This window comes from Artibeus jamaicensis, unplaced genomic scaffold (assembly GCF_021234435.1).
Source record: "Artibeus jamaicensis isolate MK-2021 breed Jamaican fruit bat unplaced genomic scaffold, CSHL_Jam_final contig_3206, whole genome shotgun sequence".
Lineage (NCBI taxonomy): Eukaryota > Metazoa > Chordata > Mammalia > Chiroptera > Phyllostomidae > Artibeus > Artibeus jamaicensis.
The window spans coordinates 1,998,523-2,021,765 of NW_026521757.1; the positions used below are offsets into that span (position 1 = coordinate 1,998,523).

The 23,243-nt window shown below is 35.9% G+C and overlaps 1 protein-coding gene across 2 annotated transcripts in view; it reads left to right on the forward strand.

Moving 5' to 3' along the window:
• Positions 1-23,243, forward strand: part of EPHA6 (EPH receptor A6) — a 911,975-nt gene that overhangs the window by 368,236 nt on the left and 520,496 nt on the right. For both annotated transcript variants that reach the window (XM_037132782.2, XM_037132783.2), the window contains exon 4: positions 5,802-5,957. In XM_037132782.2, the coding sequence (XP_036988677.2) occupies positions 5,802-5,957 (156 nt within the window). The remainder of the gene's footprint in view (positions 1-5,801; positions 5,958-23,243) is intronic.

Consider the following 23,243-nt stretch of genomic DNA (forward strand, 5'->3'; position numbering starts at 1 on the left):
TCATCTGATGTGGACGGAACTGCAGGCAGGGCAAAACCGTGAATTTATAACACCAGGTATTCTAAAGGTAATATTTTAAACTGTAACCATAAACATGATGAGAATTCATCAAAGTTTTTCAAACAAGAGTATGTAATGAACAAATTTATGTGTTTGAAAATTGGACTATTCTGTGGGGTAGCCACATAAGGTTATTAAGCACTTTAAATGTGGCAAGTTCAAACTGGAATGTGCCATTAGTGTAAAATACTTATGGGAGTCCAAATATTTTATACAAAAAAAAACCTCCAAAAATCAAATAATGTAAAATATTTCAAAAGTGTGCTTATATATTAAAATGACAATATTATGGATTCCTTGGGTTAAATTAAAACATATGCGTAAAATCAATTTCACCTGTTTCTTTTTAGTTTTTAATGTGGCTACTACAATAAAATTATGAATACATGGCTCACTTTATATTAATATTGGACAGAGCAGGTTTAGAAGATTACTCTGTCCCCAGAATATATTAAAACGCTCAAAAATGAATGCTGAGAGACCAGTTATAAGGCTGTTTTCAAGAAGAGTTTGAATATCACTAAGCTATTCTAAAGTGTTTAAGAGATATCCTAAGCATTTTAAGATGATTTTGAAAGAAATGATGAATTAGTGAAAAACTCTTTAGATAAAAATCATTTAAATTTTTGTTTTAGTTAACAAAGAAAATGAATAAAAGATTACAGTGCTTTGCTGCACAAAACTAAGCTACGAGGCTACTTCCCATGCCAAATGATTATGGATGAGATTTGAATGGCTGATAACAGAAAAGAAACAAAATGTGTATAGTTTTTGTTTATATGTCTAATAAAATTTTTATCTGAACTTAGAGTAAATCTTTATTTTTTGTTTTGTTCTAGTTTTATTGAGAAATAATTCACATACATTCCTGTATAAGTTTTAAGGTGTACAGCATGATGGTTTGATTTACATATATTGTGAAATGATTACCACAATAGGTGTAGTTAACATTCATAATATCATACAGATGCAGTTAAAAAAAGAAAAAATTATTTTGTAAGAACTCGCAGGACCTACTCTCTCAACAACTTTCCTATGTATCGGATAGCAGTGTTAACTTCGTCATGTTGTACATTGCATCCCTAGTAATCACTTATTTTATAACTGGAAGTTTGTACCTTTTGACCCCCTTGTGCCAATACTCTTTCACCCCACCCTTCCTTCTGGCAACCACAAATCTGATCTTTTTCCGTGAGTTCCTTGGTTTTTGTTTGTTTGTTAATTAGATTCCACATATAAGTGAGATCATACAGTATTTGTCTTCACTGAACATTTAGTGTAGTTCTATAACATTCATAGTCCTAATAAATTTATTTTTTAAAATGTCCTTTTTCAAAAAGTGACCCGAAAGACCTTTATGATAATATTTAAATTATATTTAAAGTAACATTGGAATATACAGATACAAGTTCCCCTTTTAAAGTACATATTCTCTATAAACTGATTGATATATTTCTAAATATTATAATAGATTAAATATATTATTTAAATTTATATTTAAGTTCAGCATTTTAAATTTTTTAGTGAAGTGTTACAAATGTGTTGGGTTGGCCATAAAGTCCATTTAGTTTGTTCTGCAAAATAAAAGACACATTTTTCATTTTCACCAATAACATTAATCAAAATAACATTATATTTTTAGTATGTTGGCTATCTCCTGCATGCTATAACATTTATTGTTCTCAATTAATGTCTTGATTTCATTGCTATCAACTTCAATTGGTCTACCTATGGAGCATCATCTAGCAAGAAATCTCTAGCACAAAATTTCGTAAGCCACTTTTGACACATTCAGTCAGTCACAGCACCTTCTCCATACAGTGCACAAATCTTTTTTTGTATGTTTCAGTTGTGTTTTTACCTTTCTTGAAATAAAACCATAATATGCCAAAAATGTTGTTTATTTTCTTTTATCTTCAATATTGAAGTGTCTACACAAAAATTCACCAATTTTGATGTCTTTTTTTTTAATGCACATTAACGTGACAGCTGTCACAATACAATCTAACAAAATTGTTCCAAATAAATTTAACAACAGCTAAGTACTACTAGAACTATCTTACAGAAAAATCCAAATGAACTTTTTGGCCAACCCAATATATTATGAAATATATTCAGTTATTTTGAACTGTATGACTAAGAAGAATATAATGATTTTACTGACAAAATATATATAAATTGATTCATTGAATAGCTTATGATACAGTGTCTTGTAACTATTGTCACAAGATTACATTTAGAAATTAAATATTTTCTAAAAAATATTTCATTTAAGAAAATGTTAATGGGGTGATTATATATTATTTATATACTCTGCATTTTGACAGGTTTAGAGAAATATGTACTTTTCTTTTTTTATTTAAAAACACTGTAAGTCAACCCACAACTTTAGGTGATTCCAACATGCAGCCAGAATTAAAAACCAGTAATGCAGACAGAGCTCTCCAAATAGAATGCACATGCAGCCCCCTGGGAATCTTGTGTAGCTGTGGATTCTGATTCAATCCATCTGGAGGGCCCGAGACTGCTCTTCCAACATGAGATGCCAATGTCGCTGGTCCAGGGAATTGCACTTTGAGTGTGGAGGTCCTTCCAACACAATATTCCCACAAAAATCCCAAAATGATTAACAAGCAGATAAGAGCTCTTTGCCCAATTTCTCTAGGAGAAGGGCTACTTCTTGAATTTTTATTTTTTTTAATATCTAAGTGAGTGCAGAGGCAAAAAAAAAAATACTGCCAGTAGAACTCTGAGTCCTTCATGCCTGTTCCAGAGGAAAGAGTTTGGGGTAGGAAGAAAAAATCTGGCTCCTAAATGCTGGGAAGCTTCTTTTTCTTATTCCCTATCCCCCTGACCTTTGCTCTGTTTAATCTTATATATTCAAGGTTATTTTGTTGTTCTTATTTTGTACTGTCCCTGCCGCTCCCCTCTCCCTTCCTTACTCCCCTCCCTCCCCAACATTACCATCCGTTAACCCTGCCCGGCCTGAGGTTGGGCTCTGTGCAGTTGGTTCCCACCAAGTGACCATAGCCTGATCCATCACCTGCACTGGCTGAGTCAGGGGCCAGAGGCTCCTGGACCAGCAAGGCCAGCCCCAGCTGTGGAGAAGCCCACCACTGGCACTGATGTGAATTCCAGAGGCCACGGTGAGGGTGCACTGACCCCATGTGCCAACCCCACCTACCCTGTTGGGGTAATCGCATCCGTGGTGGAGCAGACCTGCCCTGTGAAGCCTCAGTCAGAGGGGCAATCTGTGGCCCAGAGAAATATTTTGATAATAGTGTTTTTCTTGATTAGCCATTATAGTATTAATTAATTTATTGTCACCTTAGAGAAGAGACTGTGTTGTTATTTATGTACCACTACTCATAGCTTCATATATATTGAACAGCCAATCATTTAATGATAATTTTACTGTGTAGTATTGATAATTTTACTTCTCTTAAATTATTAAAGCATTTTATAAAAGCAAATAACAAACTATTAAAGGTAACACAATTACAACACATATGTGTGTGTTTGTGTGCATGCCTGGTGCAGATATACTACCAGTATCAATAAGAATTGCATTAATTTAGATTTGTACAAATATTCATCAATATGTGAACCTAGAGAAAGATATTTTGTTGGGACTCATTCTGGTAGGAATTAACTTTACTTCAAAAAATTAATGGCAATTGTTTTTTCTGTCCTAAAAACATAAGCAGAAGCCTTATGCACAAATTTATCATTGCATAATGATAAATTTATGCATAAATTTGGGTTTTGTATATTTTTAATTATAGTATTTTGTGAAAAATATTGGTTTAAAATAGATAGTTTGTTAAAACATTTTAATATAATGTCACTGAAAAATTATTTTAATTTTGTATAACAGTGTTAATTTAGGAAATGGTCAAAAGTGGTTTCTTTAAGACCGGAAACTAACCCTTTACCGTTCAGGACCCTGGGTGCACGCCAAGCATTGGACCCTCCTCCTAGGTCTTCATTCCTGTAAAGATGTACACCGAAAATGACGGCACAGATTTAAGCAAAGAGAAAATCGGGTTCAATAAACCTTTTCATCACATAACTTTGCTCATTTACATTTTCATGACTTTTTGTGAGAATTTACTTATTTGCATTCCATTTTCATGATTTTTGCCATATGTATATAGCATGCATACCTTAGTCACTAAATATTTGTCTACCTACTTTTAAGTAATTCAAAAAACTTTTTATTATATTTTTAAAGATTTTATTTACTTATCTTTAGAGGGGAAGGGAAGGAGAGAGGGAGAGAAATATCAATGTATGGTTGCCTTTTGTGCATCCCCTGCTGGGGACTGGCCTGCAGGGAACTGGTTTGCAACCCAGGAATATGACCTGACTGGGAATCGAACCTCGATCCTCTGGTTCGCAGGCCTGTGCTCAATGCACTGAGCTACACCAGCCAGGTCAAAATTTTAAAGTAAATTTATTTCAATATAATAAATAGAAAAATTATATGAAGAAAAAGTTATCACTGCCAATTAATTCAACACCAAGAGGATTCCCAGATTTGGGGTTCAGTGAATGAGGATACTTTATAAAGTGAAAGCAGATCAGTTGTGAAACATCATGGCTGTGAAACACTGCAATTGTTTAACCACGTGGATGTGGAACAGCACAGCTGTGGAAGAGTTTGGGTGACGTGGCCCAGGCAGGGAGCCTCCAGTGTCACAGCTTCCATGCCACAGTTCATCCCAGGCAAGACAGCTCCACCCCAGTGTTACATCTTCTGCCAAGGAAACAGTCTTCAATGGGAACTGAAAGTGTGCTCACAGAGACAGAGAGGAGACTGACTTACAGAGAGGTTCCCAGACCTTTCCTTGATTAGTCCATTTCTATACAAATGAGAACTCCAAATCATCATATTTTGATTGGTCCAAATAGCAGCATCCTGATTGGTCAGAATGAAGCCATTCTGATTGGTTGTTGAAATGCAAATGAGGCTATAGCTGCATAGCTCTGGGTAGATGGGGAAACTCTCAAACTTGGTAGAATTCTATTGGTAGAATTTTGACCCTAGGAACTCTTACAAGGGCCTACTCAGAAGGCAAGGAGCTCAGGTCAGCACAATGTCCGCTAGACTCTGGTTTTAAATTTGGGCTTGATTAACCATTATCTTGGCGCTATATTTTTCTCAGGGTCATCAATCATTCATCATAACAATAGAAATAATTAAAAATAAATCAATGTAACAAGTAAGCTGGATCTTGCTTGCTAAGGTCTCTAAACATAAGGTCAGCCCCCATTTTGTTTAAAAATAGTTATTTACCCCTTAAGAAAAGTATTAAAGATATCCTAGCATCACACTTGGATTTTCTCCTTGAGTACTCAGATGGACTAAGGAAGAAATGGAACACAAATACATTTTTAGCAGTGTGATTCAATGTTATTTAATGCCATCTATTGGGACTACACAAAATGATTCTTTTCTGTCGCTAATGGACACCCCCATTTCGTTAAGCAATGCCATTTTGTATGTGTGTGTTTCAGGTGTGCCTTTTCGAATTAGCAACCCTAAGTAAAATGTGAAGTCACTATTGTGTTACTGATTTTGAATAACTAATTTAATTAATTAATATTAACATATATTGATTTTCTGTGTGTGCATAACACTGAACTCTGATTCAAAGTGTGTTTAAATTAAAATGCATTGTACAGGTGCAAATAAAAGACCTCTAGGGATAACAGAAACTTTTTTCTTGTTTTTGCAGCTTGCAGACCAGGATTCTATAAAGCATTTGCTGGGAACACAAAATGTTCTAAATGCCCTCCACACAGTTTAACCTACATGGAAGCAACTTCGGTCTGTCAGTGTGAAAAGGGTTACTTCCGAGCTGAAAAAGACCCACCTTCTATGGCATGTACTAGTAAGTCTATAAATTTTGCATTTGGAAACCCTATTTCAGACCCTTTTGACCTCTTCATTCTAATTTTTTAATGTAGATATACAAAATCCTGTACTATTAATGTTAATTTCTTTGATAACCATCAAGGAAAAAGTTCATTTTGTTCTCAGCAGTTTTCAGCTGCTTGCAAAGAATGTGTTTATTCCTCAAAATTTACATTGACCCTTGACATGCAAATACCAACACTGATTTGAAGACCTGTAAATTTTCTCTAACCATAATTGGTCCTTAGGAAATTAAAGTAGTTTAAAGCTACCTGAGAATTTATCAGCAAAAGTTCTCTTCTTTGCTTTAACTCTTGACCATTTTTAGGCACTTCAAATTACAAACATCAAGTTTACCATTGTGGGGAAACTTCCAGACGGAACAGTAGCCGTTGTACTATTGTTATGCAGAAAAGTTTCTTTGACACGGTTTTTAAAGGAAGTTATTTTTGAATTTGTTCAAATTTCATCCCTCACTCTCTCTAGGTTTGGAGGTTGGGACCAATAGAATATTAAATCTAAATCTTAAGGTCATTTCAATGCATGCACTGATAACTAAATTATTTGTACCCTTCTATGATAAAAATATTGTGAAATATCTGTACATTTAAAAAATAAAAGTGAATGTATTAATACAATGCTAGGCTAGGCAAAAGTAAAATGTCACCTTTCAGATAGCTATAAAAATCTTCTTAAATACGTGAATAAGGTGTTACAGTGAAAATTCGCCCATTCTTTTGATGAATTGGTGCCAGAAATATTGCTTATCTTATGTAATAATTCCCTAATGGCAAAATAGATTAAAATAATATAATGCCACACATTCCTTTGAGACAATGGGGATGTCCCAAATCTAAGAACTCATACAGTTCTTAGACTGTGTTACTATAGACTTCAATATAAAATATTTTTATGAACACATTTAATAAAAATATACCTTCATTAGTAGAAGTAAGTTTTGCTTTGGGTTGTAAATGCTGAGAGACAACTTCATTCAGAAATTTGTAGCCTGTTAAATTACTACCTAGATATTTTTTCCCTAGGAAAAAACATTTTAAGCTTATAAATAGGAAAAAGAAAATTCTAAATATGATTTCTCAAATGATATGGAAGTAGTTTTGGACAGGAAGAGCCTGCGATTACTATGCAAAGGTAATCCTTCTTGCACAGTTGCTGTGCATCATTATATTATGTTGTGGACATGTACTGCAGCTTAGATCCTGGAGTTTCGAATGACTACAGTCCTGCCAGGCAAGTACTCCTCAAATCATACATCAGAAACCGAATGGGGCTTCCTAGGAGAGTGATAGAGGAAAATATCCTCCTTTTATTTTCTCAGGTCATAAAGAAACACTTGACAAGTTGAAGGAATATATTGGGTCTTATCAATATGACCTTTTAGTGAGGTAGCAGCATAGGTAGTTGGCAAAGCATAGAGTTCTTTAGAGTGAGAGACTCCTTAAGGAAGTAAACGTGGAATGCAACAAGGTCTAGGAACCTGGGAAACCAGTCAGTTATTGTTGAATCAGATCTGTGTACTTACAGGCTTAATGTTTGGGGTTTTTTACATTTTTCCCCTTTTAAAAAATTCTTCTTTTATGCTTGCTATTATCAATTATGTTTTTAAAATGCTTGCCTGCCATAGCTATACTAAGTGCAAGTCAAAAAAAAGTTAAGTCCTGGTCATTGTTGTGCTGTGCTTTAGACAGGGAACAACATTCTGTGTTGCCATCACACATTAAAAGAGAGAACCCATGGGCAAAGGTGAAAGCTTTTGTCATTTCTCTCTAGTCCAGTCCCAGGAGGCTCTCCTCTCAAGGCTTCTACTATTTCCCCAAGGACTTCTTCTTCTTCTTGTAGCAAAGACTTAGCATAGTGTTTTAGTAACTTGCCATCTTTTAGAATCAAATTATCTAAATATGAATCTTGGTTTTGGTGCTTACTAGCTGTATAACTTTGGACAAATTATTTAACCTCTCTTAGCCTCAGTTGTACCATTTGTGGTGATAATAACAGTACCTACCTCATTCTTTGGTTATAATGATTGAATAAGTTGAGGGAAAATGCTAAGAACAATACATAGCATATAGAAGGTGCTACATAAATGTTTAATACAAAAAACTGTTCTCTTACCATTTATTTTAAAATTATTTTTTAAGATTGTATTTATTTATTTGTAGAGAGAGGGGAAGGGAGGGAGGAAGAGAGGAAGAAAAACATCAATGTATGGTTGCCTCTCATGTGGACCCCACTGGGGATCTACCTGGACCACCACCCAGGCATGTGCCCTGACTGGGAATTGAACTGGTAACCCTTTGGTTCATAGGCCTGCACTCAATCCACTGAGCTACACCAGCCAGGGCTTAAAATAATTTTTGATGTTAGTATTTCTGTTATATTATTATTATGGGCTAACAGCTTTTATCATCTGCATTCCTACAAACTGGAAAAATACAGTGTCCTGAGTTTTTAAGATACTCTAACAAAATATATTAAGTCCTGTACCTCTATGCCTATCTGATATCAGTAAAGTTTTTGAGTTACACTCTGATTAGATGAGAGACACTTCAAGTGTCTAAATAAAATATATTCAACATAAAATATATTCAGAAAAGGCAAGGACCATAAACCCCAAAGCATCATGGCTCATAAAGATTAAATTAGATTATGGGGGAAGAGAAGTCAGGAGGTAATTGAATAATTAGACAATTAGACCCTGGTCCTCCTTAGAGGACCACCAGGGTAAGTTTGCCAAGACACAGAATTTTTGAAGCAATGATTCAAACAAGTAGTCAAACTTTCCTGTCTTTCATTAACCATATATAATAGTCAAATCTTAATATGTGAAAGCTCTTTTACCTTCTAGATCATGTATTTGTGAATTAGCCATTCTTTAATGCCTTTATTCCAATAGTGTATTATCTAATGGTCAGAATTTAGGTCAGGTAAACTTTCTGGTGTAAGCATTTAAAACTGTGCTTTCAGAGAATCTTCCAGGAATTTAAAATGAGGTGTTTTATCTTCCTCTTAGTTTCAGGGATGGGGAGATTTTGAATCTATGAGTTTAAAAGAAAATGAAGAACTAAAATATTGGAAATGACTAACCAGAACTTTTGGCTGATAAATGGAATAGTAAGGAAAGAGTTCATAGACCTATGGTACATGATTATATAAATGATATGATTGATGTTAAGTATGCAAAGAAGTCATTGCCTGCTTCTTAGTGCCAACAACAACCCTTAGGTTTCTGGTACAAGAATTCATGTCATCATTAAAAGTTCTAATGTACAAAATAAAAAAATAGAAACAGACTCATTAGATAGAGAGAGCAGATTGACAGGTGTCAAAGGTGAAGGGGGTTGGGGCATGGATGAAAAAGGTGAAGAAATTAAACTGTCCAAATTGCTTATTACAGAATAGTCACCAAGATGTAGATTACAGCATAGGGAATATAGTCAGTAATATCATTATAAATATATATAAGGCCTGTTGGGTATTGAAGCAGCAGGGGAACCACTCTGTAAAGTATATAATTTTCTAACTAGTTTGCTGTATATTGGAAACTAATACAGAATAATACTGAATATAAATTGTAATTGAACAAAAATAAATATGTAACATTTTTAACAGTTTTATCATTTCTTTGGGTTTTCACTACAGAGATAGATTTTTTATTTCATAATCTCAAGACATATACATAATTTAAGTAAATATTTTTAATATGTTAACTCTTGTAGAGCAGTTTTAGGTTCACAACAAAATTAAGAGACAGTATAGAGATTTTCCACATACCCTCCTACATCAGACTTGCATGGCCTTCCTCATTATCAACATCCCCCACCAGAATGATACATTGGTTACAACTGATGGACCCATGCTGACCCCACAATCACCTGAAGTTCATAGTTTAGGGGCCAACCTTGGTGCTGTACATTCTATGGATTTGGACAAATGTTTAATGACATGTGTCTATCAGTATAGTATCATACAGAATATTTTCACTGCCCCAAATTCTGTGCCCTATCTATTCATTCTTCCCTCCTACCAACCCTTGGCAAACACTTATCTTTTTACTGTCTCCATCCTTTTGCCTTTTTCAGAAAGACATACAGTTGGAATAATACAGTATGTAGCCCTTTTAAATTGGCTTCTTTCACTCAGTAATATTCATTTAAGATTCTTCCATGTCTTTTTATTACTGGATAGGTTGTTTTTAAGTGTTGAATAATATTCCATTGTTTTGATGTACAACAGCTCATATATCCATTTAATTACTGAAGGACAGCTTGGCTGCTTTCCAGTTTTGGCAATTATGAATAAGCTGCAAATATGAACGTATAAGTTTTCATGTGAGCGTAAGGTTTCAATTCCTTTGAGTAAATCTCAAGAACTGTGACTGCTGGATCTTATGGTAAGAATATATTTAATTATATAAGAAACCACCAAATCACTATTTTGCATTCTCATCAACAATGAATGAGAGTTCCTTTTGCCCTATAACCATGCCAGCATTTGGTGTTGTCAATGTTCTGGATTTTGACCATTTCTAATAGGTGTGCAGTGGCATCTTGTTGTTGTTTTAATTTGCATTCCATGTGATTTGGAGTGTCTTTTCATATGCTTATTTTGCATCTATATATTGTTTTCTGATGAGGGGTCTACCTAAGGGTTTTTAGGTATTTCAGATGACTACAGTTGGGGGGACAAAAGATGTTCCTTATTCAGAGCTAATCCTTTGAACAATTGTGTTGTTGGTGGCGGTGGTGTAATCTGGTCCTTTATACCTCCGCTGGCCTGGCTATTATCATTAATTTACTCTTTCAACATTTTGTTTTCACTAACTTCTTGTTCAGGGCCTAAAAGTATACTCAAACTTCTCTTCCAAAACAAACACCCTATGAACACAGTTTTCATTGGCTCTGGCTACTTTACTTTTAATTTAATTTTTATTCTACTGCATTCAGTTATTTGCTCACCACTTCATGTAAACTGTATAAGAAAAATTCACCAATGATCTTATTTCCCATTTTGCATTAGAAACATTTTGCCCTGTTATTCATGACATTTAATTCTTTTGATTACTCCCTTTTTCTTAAAGCTGTCTGTTCCGTTTCAGTCTGAGATATTGCAATCTCCCATTCACTCTCTTAATTTTCTTACCATTGTGTTTGTTGCCATTGATAGTTTCTCTTCTTTGGTTCACCCACTAAATATTTATTTTTCTCACATTTTTTTCTTTGCCTTTCTTTCTGTGTTTTCATGTGTTCCCATTCTCATGGCTTCAAACAGCACCTGTAAATAGATGATGCCTATATTATATTCTTATGCCAGTCTCCTCTGCTATGGTTCAAAGTGTTCTAGCAAACAAATTAGGGATCTGACAGCCTATTTGTCCTATAGAAGCCTGCCTGTATCTCTAAGCTACTACCGTACCATACTCCCCACGGTTATTAAACTCATGGACTTTCAAGATGTTGACATTGTTCTTATCCTTAGAGCCAGAAGGTTTCTTCTACTTGAAATGTCCCCTAGGTCTGCCCATGGCTGTTTTCTTTTTGCCATTCAGGCTCAAATATCAACTCTTAAGATAGGCATTTCTTGACCACCCATTCAAAAACAGAATCCCCCCAGTTACTCTTTTTATGTCACATGTTGTACTTTTTATAAGTTATATCACTATTTGAAAAGATCAGATTATTTGTATAATTGATTCCTTGTTTATTGTCCTCCAACCTACACTAGATTGCAAGGGCCATGGAGTCATGAAAGTTCTTACTTTACTGTCTTTTGCACCAAATAGTCAGATACTAGGCCCTAAGCAAATATTTAATGAACAAATAAACTAATAATTTCAATTTCACCCTGTAAAAGCCAATTTTATTTCATTCTACCACAAACTGCTCATATACCCCAACTTGTTTTCTTACCCTGGTGAATTCTTATCTACCTTGTCCAATCCAGAAAGTTTAGACCTAGAGATCTGCCTCAATCTCAATGTGTTCAAGTGGCCAGAGTCCTACCCATTCTACCTCAGCATTTCTTCAATTCATTCTTTCCTGTCAGTTCCTGGCTCCATCCTTTTAGTTAAGACCTTCAACTATCCCTTGGACTAATTTAATAATATCTCAGCAAGTCCCCTTCCTTGTCTTTCATCCTTCCATATATCCCAAATATTACAAAGTATTATTACTAAACACAAATAAAACCTGGACTATATTTCTACCTCTTCTGCATAAAGTTTTTCAAAACCCAAAATTGTAAGAATCAATTCCAAGACATAGAAAATCCACCCCTGGTCTGTCTCTCTCTCTCTTTCCAATTTTAACTACATTAGGGTCTCTCAATCAGTCCTGATATACCAGCGGCATAATTCCAAGTTTGAGCTTTCTTGAATTTTTAAAAATTTACTGGGTATTTTTTGCATAAACTGCAAAGTATATAAATAAATTATGATGAAAAAGTCATTTAAAATGAAATACTGAAATCTTTTTTTCTAGTTCCTCAATCTACTTTATTAACTTAAGTTTATTTCTCAGGTGACTCATTACTATATGTTTTATGCTTTAAACTAAGGATGGGGGCGAACACTCCACAATATCAAGTCTTGTTCAATTAAGACTGCCTCTGAGAGCAGCCCAGAGCGCAGGAAACACTGCCTGCCAAGAAGTCTGTTATCAAAATAATTGTCTAAGACTTTTCCAGGCCAAAAGGGAAATTACTCATTGAGGTTAAAGAAACAAAGGAAAATAAAAGTTACTAAGAAAGTGCTTTTCAAGCAGGAAAAGCAGAAAGCATGAAAAGTTCAAGAGAAAGGAAGTTAGGGTCTAATATACAGATGAATGAAATGTTAGAAAAATGTAATTCTACGTTTATAGAATTTTTCCTTTGATGTTTCTTATGTGTTTAAATGAGCAGGATTTTTTAAAGCTACTAAACAGGTGCTGGAAGATTAATATATGCAACAAACATTTGTGTTACCTACTAAGAAAAGTTCAAAAAATAAAATGTATATCAGATATAGATAATTCTAATGCCCTTGATATTTTTTTTGGTCACCTGAATATCTTACCAAGTACCTTGGTGTGAAATATGTGTGAAATACGTGTGGAATACGTGTGAAAACAGTATTCAAATTTTATTCTTAGCACAAGGTAAATATCATGCCTTTGTATGTTCATATTTGGCCTACAGCAACAGTGATTGGAATGAAAGTTTAAAAGTTTAATTTTCTTTTGTCTAACATTGTAAAACATGGCTTCCTTGTTGCTGAAATAATTGGCCACTTGAGAAAATCATTATTCTATCGCTGTTATTTTGAGTAGAACAAATAGTGTGCTGAGATGCAGCAGGAGAGATGCTCTTCTTTCCAGCTGTCCTGCTCAGGAATCCCCCTTCCGGGTGGGCACAGGATGCCCAAATTCAGGCTCCCCTTCTCTGCTTGCTATCTCTTCCTTTTCTCCCTATCTCTTAGGCAGTTCTTTCCCTCTCTGTCTTAAGCAAGTTTGGCATGGAGAACACCATCCTACCTTCTTGCTTTTCCATCTCACAATTGAAACACAAAAGTGCAATGATCTGTTCCTTAGCTGATTGCAAACACAGCATAGCAGCCACGATTTTACAAAGGCCAAGGTAAAAGTTGTAAAGAGGGATTTGTTACTTCTAGCAGGTTGTGTTATATTCTAGACTTGTCTTTTGATAGAAAATAACTCTAAATATTCACCCTATGTATTGCATTGGTTATATTTTTAACATTAAAATTACCTTTACTTACAGAATAGATAACTGTATGTAATGAATCCCTGTTTCCCCAATATGGATCATTCATGTAAGGTGTCACTGAGCTTCATGGAGTTTCCTGAGCACAAATACTTTAATTTTTATTTCAGTGGAGGTTCTTTTACCAAATCTCCTGGGAGAGATTCTTCTATAGGAAGAGATACTAAGTGCTCCTTCTGCTGATGCTGGAGAATTGAGTTACTACTTGCTTCCAGGGTGAATTTATTCCTGCCCTCCATAGAGAATTGTACCATTCAGTACCATCTACTGGTTCACAACAGACCAATTGCCAATAAGCATCCATAACTGGAAAGAGAGCATTCATAATTAGCCCCACAAGGTTATTAATTAGACCCACATTTGGACAAAGTTTTATTGATTTGCTTTTATTTCTTCACTTATTGTTTCGCTTTTCTCTCCCAAATCACAGCAGTGCTTAATTTCTTCATGTTTCTCTTTTCTGTTTCTAATACACGTTTTATGCAAACACAGAAAGGGCTATATGTGTGTATTATTTCTCTTTTTTCATAGTATTATGGAAACAATTATTTTTAATTCAAAAGACACATTATTTTGTTTGTATTTTAGTGTGCTTTTTATCATACACATGGTTTTGCCTTTTAACTCCTAATCTGTGCCGCTATAATACATTTCTGTAATTCTTACAAATAAGAATCTGGGTCTCTTTGGGGGTTTTGTCTGCATTGATAAGGATGGCTGATACTATTATTTTGGAATTTTCCAAACATAAAATTACATCCATTCTCTATAGCAGGAACATTTGAAGCTAAAAAGTTTACTTTTCAAGGTTTTGAGTATCCACAGAACTGTATTTTGAGGTTTTTTATTGCTTCCCAGTGGATAGATAAATAGGTGGTTACCCATTTTGTTACAAGTCTTTATTAGTTAATCTCAGTCATGGTAACAAAAATGTTTACTTCCACTTCTCAAGTGATTTTCAAGTCATGTGAATTAGGCTCTTGCAAAGATTACAATCTTGAACTTTTCTCTCTGATATTTGTCAAATTTTGCACTATGAGAAAAATAATTCTTGAAGTACTCCACAATACCATTCCTTTGTATTACTGTACTATACACAATACTATGCCAATGAATAGAATTATTCATTCCCTTAGTTAAAAGTACATGTTGCCTTTGGATCAAGCTGGACCATGGTAGATTTGTGTACATGAATGCAAACATTTCAGTGTAACATGTACATTTGGTAAGCATCAGCCATCTCTTCTATAAGATAGGGATACCAATTGCTACTTTATAGACAGATTTATTGTGATATTTGAATGAAATAAATCACATAATGTATAAAGCAATACTCTTAGGGGAAAAATGAGTGCTTAAAAAGGTTGATTGTATTTCTGAATGCTTACAAGATACGAAAGTGGTTAATTCTTCTTGAGAACAAAAGGGGGTGTTACAAAAGAGGTAACACCTAAATCACACTATGAAGGATGAGTAGGAATTTTCCAGAAAGCAAAAGGAGGTAGGGAAACAGCGTGTGCAATGATATTGAGATGTAGCAACAAGGAACATGAGGCTAAGGGATTGGCCTGGTTATGAAGACAATTATAGACAAGATTGAGTTTATTAATTTTCTCTTTTTTTTGCTGAATTCCTCCAACCCCACTCAGCCCCACCCCCACCACCGGCTGACACCTGTCATCCTGCTCTCCATCTATGAGTCTGTCACTACCTTGCTTATTAGTTCAGTTTGTTCATTAGATTCCACATAGGAGTGAAATCATATGATATTTGTCTTTTTCTAACTGGCTTATTTCACTTAGCATAATACTCTCCAGGTCCATCCATGCTTTTATAAAAGGTAGAATTTCCTTTTTTTTAATGTCCAAGTAGTATTCCAGTGTGTAAAACATAGCAATGTCCAACTACTGATGGACTCAGGCTGCTCCTAAATCTTGGCTACTGTAAATACTGCAATGAACATAGGGCTGCCAATATTTTTTTTCAAATTACCGTTTTGAGGTTTTTGGGGATAAATTCCCATAAGTGGAACAAGGCAGTTCTATTTTTAATTTTTTGAGGCATCTCCACACTGCTTTTTACAGTGGCTGCACCAATTTGCATTCCCACCAACAATGCACTAGGGTCCCCCTTTCTCCACATCCTCACCAACACCTGTTTGTTGATTTATTGATGATAGTCATTCTGACTGGTGTGAGGTGATATCTCATTATGGCTTTAATTTGCATTTCTCTGATGATTAGTGGCATTGAGCATCTTTTCATATGTCTATTGGCCATCTGTATGTCCTCTTGGGAAAAGTGTCTGTTCAGGTCTATTGCCCATCTTTAAATTGGATTGTTTGTTTTTTGGTGTTGAGCTTTATAAGTTCTTTATAATTTTGGATATTAAGCCCTTGTCAGATGTATTGTCAAATATGTTCTTCCACTCAGTGAGTTGTCTTTTGATTTTAAAATTATTTTAAAACCTCTAAGATAATGTTATAAAAGGAATCTGTTGTAACAAGGCAATAAATTGCTCACTGCTTTGTATGTTTATAAAGTTTGTATTTGACAATACTTTCTAAACAAAGCACTATAAAGTACTTTTTGTATTTATTTATCAGATCTTTTCTGTCTCTAGGATGAATGCAGTGTGGTAGAGCTAAAAAATCTAAATATAAAAGCCTTAAGTATTATACCACTAAAGTAGTACATGACCTTGACATAATTATAGTACTTATCTCGGCCTCATTTGTTTGTCTGAATAAATTGATTTAATTTCTTCTTCCCGGTGGTGATGTTGAAGCCCCAGTTTTTTTGATTACTTGTCATTCACTTCCAAATATACAAACATTTTATGAATAAAATTTATAAACAGAGCACAAATTAATTTAGAGAAGAAGAATACAAAATTATATTAAATATATTCTTCAAATTATATAGAAAGGCTAGCAGAGGGAGAGGTCAAGATGACAGTGCAGGAAAACACAGCTGACCTCCTTGCACAACAACATCAAAATGATAACTAAACTGTAGAACAACCATCAGAAATTTAGCTCAGTGGAAGTCCTGCAACTACAGAGTTAAAGAAGAAACTACATCATGATAGGTAGGAGGGGCAGAGATACAGAATGGGCCAGTCCCACTCGACATGTGGTGGATAAAAATCAGGAGGGATATCTCAGGAGCAGGGTCCCAGCCACATACCAGCCCACCCCCCCCACCTAAGTTTTCAGTGCCAGGAAGAAAAACCAGGGGCATTGGGACTATGGAAGATAGAAATTGCAGGACTCATTGGAAGTTCCTTTACTCAGACTCATTCCCTGTGAGCCACAGTGTGGGGGTAGTAGATTTAAAGGCACTATAGACATATGGGGAGGAGCTGAATTGTCTGGCATCATGGTGAGAAGTGGAGGGCAGTTTTGTCACAGACAGAAGTGCTAGTAGAGGACACTCTTCCTTTCCTGAGCCATCCCCCCACAGAGACATAGTGTGGGCAGGCATATCTGAGACTCCATCAACCTCGGTCACACTGTTTGCCCCACCCTGCTGATTGGCTGAGGCTCCTGCCCAAGCTGTTCCTACTGGCTTTTCCATATGAATGGCATATCTTGGCTAATGCTTCAGATTTTTTTAAATTACCACAAACAAGTGACATCTAGCATCAGTAAGCCCCATACTGCTCACTAAGTTGCCCCTAGCCTGGCATTAGAAACAGCCAGCCTTGATTCACAGTGTGGCCTCACCTGGGCACCTCCAAGCCCAGCACAAGTACCAGCAATAATCAGATCACTTTGTAGCTTATCCATGTGACCCTGGACAGAACACAGTTGGTGCTAACCTTGTGTTCCAACCAAGGTTCATCCAAGATGCTGACCTTGGATGTGCTAAGAGCAATAAAGGCTTAACTACAAGAGGACAGTGTACACAGCCCACACAGTGGGCATACCTCAAGTACTCAGCTTGGGTAATAGGGGAAGCTGTGCCATTGGACCCTACAGAACACCTATTACATTAAGCCATGTGACCAAGACACAGAGTCAAAGCAGCTCTACCTAACACATAGAGACAAATTCAAGGAGGCTGCCAAAATGAGGAGACAAACATCCTTCATATGAATGAAGAGAACCAAACTCCAGAAAAAGAACTAAACAAAATGGAAACAAGAAAACTACTAGATGCAAAGTTCAAAACACTGGTTATAAGGAGGCTCAGTGAACTTAGTGAGAACTTCAACAACATAAAAAAGGACATGGAAGGCATTAAAAATCATAAATGAAGGATATAGTTATTGAAATAAAGAACAATTTACAGGAATCAATAGTAGAGTGGATGAAGCAGAAAATTTAATCAGTGATTTGGAATATGAGGAAGCAAAAAATACCCAATCAGAATAGCAACAAGAAAAAAGAATCCAAAAAATGAGGATAGTATAAGGAGCCTCTGGGATCACTTCAAGCATACCAACATTCACATCATGAGGGTGCCAGAAGGAGAATAAAGAGAGCAAGAACTGGGAAACCTATTTGAGAAAATGACCAAAAACTTCCCTAATTGATGAAGGTAATAGACATACAAGTCAGGGAAGCACAGAGAGTCCCAAATAAGATTAAACTGAAGAGGCGCAACCCAAGATACATCATAATTAAAATGCCCAAGGTTAAACAAAGACAGAATCTTAAAAGCAGCAAGAAAAAAGCAGTTAGTTACCTATAAGGGATCCTGCATAAGACTGTCAGCTTATTTCTCAAAAGAAATGTTGCAGTCTGGAAGAGATTAGCTAGAAATATTCAAATTGATAAAAATAAAGGCCTACAATCAAGATTGCTCTACCCACCACAGCTATCATTTATAATTGAAGGACAGATAAAAAGCTTCCCAGACAAGAAAAAGCTAAAGGAGTAGTACATCACCACCACACCAGCATTATATGAAACGTTAAAGGGTCTTCTTTAAGATTAAGAAGAAGATAAAAAAAGACCAATAAATGGCAACAAATACATATTTATCAATAATTTATCTAAAAAACAAAATAAATAAGTAGAAAAGAAACAGAATCATAGATACAGAGAACATTTTCTTTTTTTAAAAGATTTTTATTTATTTATCTTTAGAGGGAAAGGGAAGGAGAGAGGGAGAGAAATATCAATGTATGGTTGCCTCTCATGCGTCCCCTGCTGGGAACTGGCCTGTAACCCAGGCAGGTGCCCTGACGAGGAATCAAACCGTGACCCTTTAGTTCACAGGCCCATGCTCAGTCCACTCAGCTACACCAGCCAGGGCATAGAACATTTTCATGTTTGTTGGGGGACAGGAGAAGAAATGAAAAAGATAAAGAGAGTAAGAAGTACAAATTGGAACCTGACTGGTGTGGCTCAGTGGATTGTGCACAGGCCTGTGAACTTAAGTTTCACGGGTTCAATCCCCAGTCAGGGCACATACCTGGGTTGTGGGCTCTGTCCCCACTTGGGGTGTGCAAGAGGCAACTGATCAATGTATCTCTCACACATTGATGTTTCTCTCCCTGTCTTTCTGCCTCTCTTCCCCCTCTCTAAAAAATAAATTTAGAAAAAAAAATTTTTAAAGTACAACTTGGTAGTTACAAAATAGTCATGGAGATATAAAGAATGGCGTAGGAAATACAAGTAGCCAAAGAACACATATGCATGAGCCATGGACAATGGTGTGGGGATTCCTGAAAGAGTGATGGGAAGGCTGAGTGGAGGGAAGGAAAGGGGGAAAATTGGGACAACTGTAATAGCATAATCAATAAAATATAATTTAAAAGGAAAAGACATTAAATTAACAATATAGGTAAAATTTATATTAATAGTGATGATACAAAGAATGACATGACTTTTAGAGTTTTAAATTGTGTTTATATGCAGATCTGACAACTTATATTTTTAGTACATTATCTCAGTCTAACTATGTCCTTTTTCTTTTTCTCTATGCATTTATCTTTCTTTAATTACTTATACAATTTACTCATTTGCACAAGCATTTACCTAAGCATCTCTAGATGATCTAAAATTTTTTCATGTTCTCTCTGACATACATTAACATAGAACTACTTCTCTCATTTGTAAACTCACAGATATAAATCTGCTTTTTATTAAAAAGTGTACTGCTGCCTTCTTGGTAGTCATTAATTTTTTAATTGTTTATGCTATTTCAGTTGTTCCTGCTTTTGTTCCTTTCTCCCACCTTCACCTCACATCACCCTCTTCCTTCTCTCAATCCCCATATCATTGTCTGTTAAATTAACAAAATATATTTAAATTATTGCCAAGTAGTAACTTAAAAACTGGTAAAATTTAGCTTAATAGGCAATAGCCTTTTATGACTTGATGTCCTCAGTTATTTGAACCAAAATTTTATTGTTCTTAAAGTTAAAAAATGTATTTGGAAACTACAGTTAGATATAGAGTTAATGGGCAAATAGTCACTCTCCTGTCAACATAAAAAGGACCTTGTTTGTTTATGAGTTAAAACATTTTTGTAATTATGAACATGAGATATAAATATACAGCAACTGGTACAGCAAGTTGGTGAAATATGACCCTTAAGTTTACTCTTCCTTTGTGTCAGCCTTTACTTAAGGGTGTTGTGCAGAATGCTAGTATTTCTCCAGATGCTTCTTTTTTTTTAAATTTTTTGATTGATTATGCTGTTACAGTTGTTCTATTCCCCCCTTCATTCCCCTCCACCCTACCCCCCCATCCCCACCATTACCCCCCCTTTAGTTTATGACCATGTGTCTCAAGTTCTTTAGATTCTATATTTCCCATGCTATTCTTGCCCCCCCATCTATTTTCTATCTACTGTCTATGCTATTTATTTTCTGTACCTTCTCCCCCCTTCTCCTCCTCCCACTCCCCTGTTGCTAACCCTCCTTGAGATCTTCATTTCTATGTTTCCACTCCTGATCTAGCTGTCCTTCTAGTTTACTTTTGCTTTAGGTGTGGTTGTTAATAACTGCGAGTTTGTTGTCCTTTCACTGTTCATGTTTCTTTAACTTCTTTTTCTTAGATAAGTCCCTTTAACATTTCATATAATAAGGGCTTGGTGATGATGAACTCCTTGAATTTGATCTTATCTGAGAAGCACTTTATCTGTCCTTCCATTCTAAATTAAAGTTTTGCTGGATAGAGCAATCTTGGTTGTAGGTCTTTGGATTTCATGACTTGGAATACCTCTTTCCAGCCCCTTCTTGCCTGGAAGGTCTCTTTTGAGAAATCTGCTGACAGTCTGATGGGGACTCCTTTGTAGGTGACTGTCCCCTTAGCTCTTGCTGCTTCTAGAATTCTCTCCTTCATTTTAATTTTGGCTAATGCAATTATGATGTGCCTTGGTGTGTTCCGTCTTGGGTCCACCTTCTTTGGGACTCTCTGAGCTTCCTGGATATCCTGGAAGTCTATTTTCTTTGCCAGATTGGGGAAATTCTCCTTTATTATTTGTTCAAATAAGTTTTCCACTGGTGGCTGTTCCTTTCCCCCTTCTGGTACCCCTATAATTTGGATGTTGGAGCGTTTAAAGATGTCCTGGAGGTTCCTAAGACTCTCCTCATTTCTTTGAATTCTTGCTTCTTGACTCTTTTCTGTTTGGCCATTATTTGCTTTCTTCTGGTCCACTCCATTGATTTGAGTCCCAGTTTCCTTTTCATTGCTATTGGTTTCCTGTGCAATTCCATTCATTTCAATTAGTTTCGCCTTCATATATTTGTCTAATTTGTGGCTATAATCAACCAGTTCAGTGAGGATCCTGATCACCAGTGTTTTAAACTGTGCGTCTGAGAATTTTGCTATTTCTTCATCGCTTAGATTTATAGGCTCTGAGGCTTTGAGATCTTCTTGAGCCATTTTTGGTGTGTTCTGGCCCTTTAAGTGTGAGGAACGGAGCCTTGGACTCCCAGGTCGCTGGGTTGTGACGCTATATGTGGGGGCGTGGTCAGAGCAGGGAAATGGCGGTGCCCTCCCTGACGCTTGCAGCGGGGACCGCTGGGTCTCCGTCCAGTCACCCACTCCCTCGCTTGTCTATCCGCGCACAAATGCGCGACCACAGTCAACTCGCAGCCCTGCTCCCTCGCTGTTTCCCCGTGGTCGCTCGCTTGGTCGCTCACTAGGTCCAACCCTGCGCCTGGATTCCGCGCACCTGAGTCCGTCTGACCGAGTTTTCCTGCGCAACCCTGCTCCACCAGCTGCTGGTTTCGCCCCTTACCGGTCAGACTGAAGAATTTGTTGTTAACAGACTTCCAAAAAGTTCAATTTTCTGTGTTCTGACTGTGTTTTCTGTTGCTAATATTTAGTTGTCTCTAAACTTGGTTGTGTGAGAAGGCACGGATATCCACCTGTGCCTCCATCTTGGCGGAAGTCCCTGTCTCTCCAGATGTTTCTTGAAGAAAAAGATTCTATGAGCAAAAGTTTGGAAAATGGTGGCTTCATCAAATTGAAGCAAATTGTTTTACTTTTGTTACAGCATGAACCTACCAGAGGAATCTTAATTTGATCACTGAGCTCATTTATTTTGTGTAATATCCCAGGGGACTAAAGGTATTGCACAGGGCATAGTTTAGGAATGACCCATCTGTTTAAAAACATTTTACATGGAAAAATACTTAAAATGAAATAAAACAAAACAAAAGCATAGTCCATCTGCCTTCTAATCTAAGAGGAAGGTGGAAGCTACAGGCCCAAATTCTTTTCAGGGAAAGAAAGAGACAATCTTCTCATTACTTCACTATTAGAGCGCTACTCCTTCATTCTTTAAAAGTATACTGGGGGAAATCTAAATTGAAGCAAAAAAAAAAGGAAAATGATTGAAAATATATTTTCTAATATACTAATAGAGATAAAATAGTAGTTTTTATGTAAGGTTTATTATATGATGAGCTTGGAAAACAGCTATTTGCCAATCAGAATAATTACCCTTTTCCTATCAAGTCAGTCTGGAGATAAAAGTGTGGAGATTGTTTTCTTCCATGTGATTTATTTGTTTTCTTTAGAGAAATACAAAATCAACAGAAGGAAATCCCTGAGAATTTTCAATACAGATGTCTCCAAAAGGGTTATTGGTCCTAGGGGATTTTCCCCTCAATGTGTCACATAATCTTTGTATAGTTTATAAATGATAACAAAGCAATCAGGCCACATTAATAAAAGCCCAGTGACACATAATTTAGTTGAATCTGAGGATTAGAATTAATTGTCTCTCTTTGTTCCAAGTTTTAAATCTTAGTAAATGATTCACTGCATGCCATTACAGCTTAATATTTGCATGAAATCACAGTTTAGCTGGCATAATTTAACAGCAATTAAAAAGCTATTTAATTGTCATGCAAATTGATATGAGAGCCCTTGAGTAAGAAGGGTGTCTGCCTTTCTTTTCCTTTTAAGTATCTCCAAGCGGACAGTTATATACTTGCAGACACCCATAACGTAATTGATAGCATTCTCCTATTCATGGAAATATAAGTGAATAATAATTCATGGTTTCCATTATAAATA